This window comes from Arachis hypogaea, chromosome 4 (genome assembly GCF_003086295.3).
Source record: "Arachis hypogaea cultivar Tifrunner chromosome 4, arahy.Tifrunner.gnm2.J5K5, whole genome shotgun sequence".
In the NCBI taxonomy this organism is placed as follows: Eukaryota; Viridiplantae; Streptophyta; class Magnoliopsida; order Fabales; family Fabaceae; genus Arachis; species Arachis hypogaea.
In genome coordinates this window covers 114,059,431-114,062,551 of record NC_092039.1, presented here as the reverse complement: position 1 = coordinate 114,062,551, position 3,121 = coordinate 114,059,431, and the positions used below count along the sequence as shown (strand labels likewise).

The window sequence follows — 3,121 nt, the reverse complement described above, 5'->3', positions numbered from 1 at the left end:
GATTTGATACATTCTGTACACTGTAAAGGATAAGAAAACCCATAATAAATGGATAAATGAATAAATTTCACAATTTATATTTTAAAAAGAATAAGTAAAATTAAAGAAGACAAAACCTTGACTTTTTTTAAAATCAGCAGAGCTATGCATATGAAATCATATGGAAAAAAGAAGACAAAACAAAGTGCATTTTCTTTCTTCAAATAAATAGCTAAAAACACAGCTAACCAATTTAAACAAAACCTTATATCAAACTACTATTGTGCATACAAAATTAAATAAAAGTAACAATCCACATACAACATATACCTTTGAATAAACAATTTAATTAAGTTACTTTTAAAGAAATAGTTTAAACAATAAATGCTTATATTAAAAGTAGTTTATAAATAAATTATTTTATTTTTGATTTTTTAATTCTAAAAGTACTTGTTTTAAAAAAAAATGATAAAAAGTTTTTTATTATAAGAAAATTTATTTTTTTTTAATTTCTCCTTAAGCACCAAAATAACTTTTTAGAAAATTATAATTTTGTTTTAAAAATTATACCAAATATTAATACTACACCTTTTCATAAGTTAAAAGTAAAAAAAAATTATTTATGAACCTATCCAAACGGCAACGGGCAGTTAATATTTGTGTTTTCTCTTCTCAATCACAATCATCCGTGTCAAATCACAATTCTGCAAAGAAACAAAATTAATATTAATTTACCTTTTTATTAATAATAAGTCAGAATCTTTTATCAAATATGAAAATAAGATATGAAAATTAAATATAATTGATTAAACATTTTAAAAATATTTTCAACTAAAACATTTTCAAAAAATAGAACAAAATAAAAAAATACTATTTCCATGTTTCCGGTATTTTCAGTTTTAACTTTTAAAAATATTTTCACCCAATATATTTTCAGGCTATATATATATATATATATATATAACCTTGGAAATAATGCAATGTAAAGATTCCTTGTATGATATCCTCGGATTCCTTTAACAAAAAGAAATTGAATTTTGAAAAATATAATAACTAACTAATATGGTTAATTTTAAAAGATTTTGTTTGGGTGAGTTTTTAAGAAAAGATCTTTTTTTTTTTAAAGATCTTATAGAAAAATAAAAGTAATTTTATATTTGGATATCTCATGCAAAAAATTTTTTTATTTATCAATTATATTTGAGTATAACAATATAAAAATATTTTTTTATTTAGTTATTATGTAAAAAATATCTTTTTTAAGAAAAAAATCTTTTAAAAAAATATAAATTATAACTTCTCAAAAAAAGATTTTTTTTTCTAATATTTTTATTTTTACTATTAAAAATTTCTCAAATACACTAAAAAAAAATCTTTTTAATAACAAGCATCTTTTTTTTGGTGACTTAATAACAAGCATCTAATCTTTTTGTATGATATCCTAGTATTCTTTAAAAAAAAAGCAAAAATAAAAAAGCCAGTTTGAATTTTGAAAAATATAATGACCAACTAACCATGCACGTGCTAAATCTTATCTTTAAATATAATAGCCATGTCTTTTGAGTAGTCTTTTCCATTCTTCAATTCTTCTGCAATGGGTGAGGTTGATCGATGGTCAAACATTCATCAAGATTTGTTATACGAAATTACAAAGCGGTTTCATTCATATGAAAATGACTACCTTCAACTACGATTGGTTTGTAAGCAATGGAACTTGAAGCTTCCAAAGATTCCTAATGGCAACAAAGTTCCGTGGCTGCTACTACCTATTGGTGGTGGTGGTGAAGAGGAGGACATTTACCATATCATGCAATTACCTACCATTGACGAACAAATTCTTGACACAGGTGGTCTTGAAGAGGAGGGGATTTATCATCTTATTCTACCAGAGCTGCAAGACAACAAAATATGTGGTTCTTGTCATGGATGGGTGATAATCGTAATGGTACATGAAGGTACGATAAAAATGTTAAATCCTTTTACAAAGGTTCACTTCGAACTTCCTCCAATTTCAACTCTCCCCAATGTAATTGATATTAATGGGGATGAATGTACTATTTATTTTGGGGGCAGAATTGTCACTCGAAATACTATTCTTATGCATAAGACTCAAATTTGGAAGGCTATTATAAATTCAACTCCTAGCAATGATAATAACAATGATTTTATAGCTGTGGTCATATATGGATGTCTTAGTAGTTTGGCTTTTTACAAGCCGAATGACAAGAGATGGCTTAGATTTCCATTAAGATGCACCAACATCTGCGATGTCATATTTTTTCAAGAGAAAATATATGCAGTAGATTACGAAGGCCAACTATACGAATTTGATACCAAAAATAAATCAGGACCAGTGGGAAGAATTTTTGAAGCCACACCACCTCCATGGGATGTTGTCTTAAGAAAGTTTTACTATCTAATTGGATGTGATAATGGAAGTTTATTGATGTTGATAAGACATATAAGACGTCCTTACATAGGGAATAAAAAGTGTTCTGTGGAGACCGTCAAATTCTATGTCTATGAATTGAAGAAAAATGAAAAAGTATGGTCAAGAATATATGATTTGGGAAATTACATACTAGTAATTGGTCTCAATTCTTCTGTTCAAATGTTGTCGAGCAATTTTTCGAATTGCAAAGGAAATCAAATCTATTTTACAGATAGCATGTGTAAGGAACACCCATCAAACTTTGCTTCGCGTCATGACCTTGGCATCTTCAATTTGGAAGATGGGAGTTTCAAAAGATTGTTAACAGATGTGAATTTTTTTTGTTCCCCTGTTTGGGTATTATCCTAAGTTTTTTTGTTCTTTTCTGTTTTGACCTTGGACTTTTAAGCGTTTGCTATTAATTTTTTGTTTTATTCTTCCTTTGATTAAGGCATGTTTATCGCCTTTTTTATTATTAGCATACAAGTTTGTTCGTTATTTTACATTTAATTATATTTTAGTCAAATATTGTTTGTTCTCTTCAGCGTGTTCTTTGGAGTTCTTTTTAATAAATCATATATAATACATTGTTGTATATATGATGTGTGAGATATGAAATACACAAAGCATGTTTTTATTTCTTAAATCTTGTAAATTAAAAGACGGGTAAGTAGAAATTGTTTAGTTAAAACATGCGTTAAACGCATTCAT

General features: G+C 26.6%; 1 protein-coding gene across 1 annotated transcript; it reads left to right on the top strand.

The window, feature by feature from the left end:
• Positions 1–1,573: 1,573 nt before the first annotated feature.
• On the top strand, positions 1,574–2,779 carry LOC114927584 (F-box protein SKIP23). Its single transcript, XM_029297628.1, has one exon. The coding sequence runs from the start codon at positions 1,574–1,576 to the stop codon at positions 2,777–2,779; it is 1,206 nt and encodes a 401-aa protein (XP_029153461.1).
• The last annotated feature ends 342 nt before the right edge of the window (positions 2,780–3,121 follow it).

Bases quoted from the DNA above. Each gene is read 5' to 3' on its own strand.
- LOC114927584 (XM_029297628.1), top strand. From the start codon at position 1,574: ATGGGTGAGGTTGATCGATGGTCAAACATTCATCAAGATTTGTTATAC.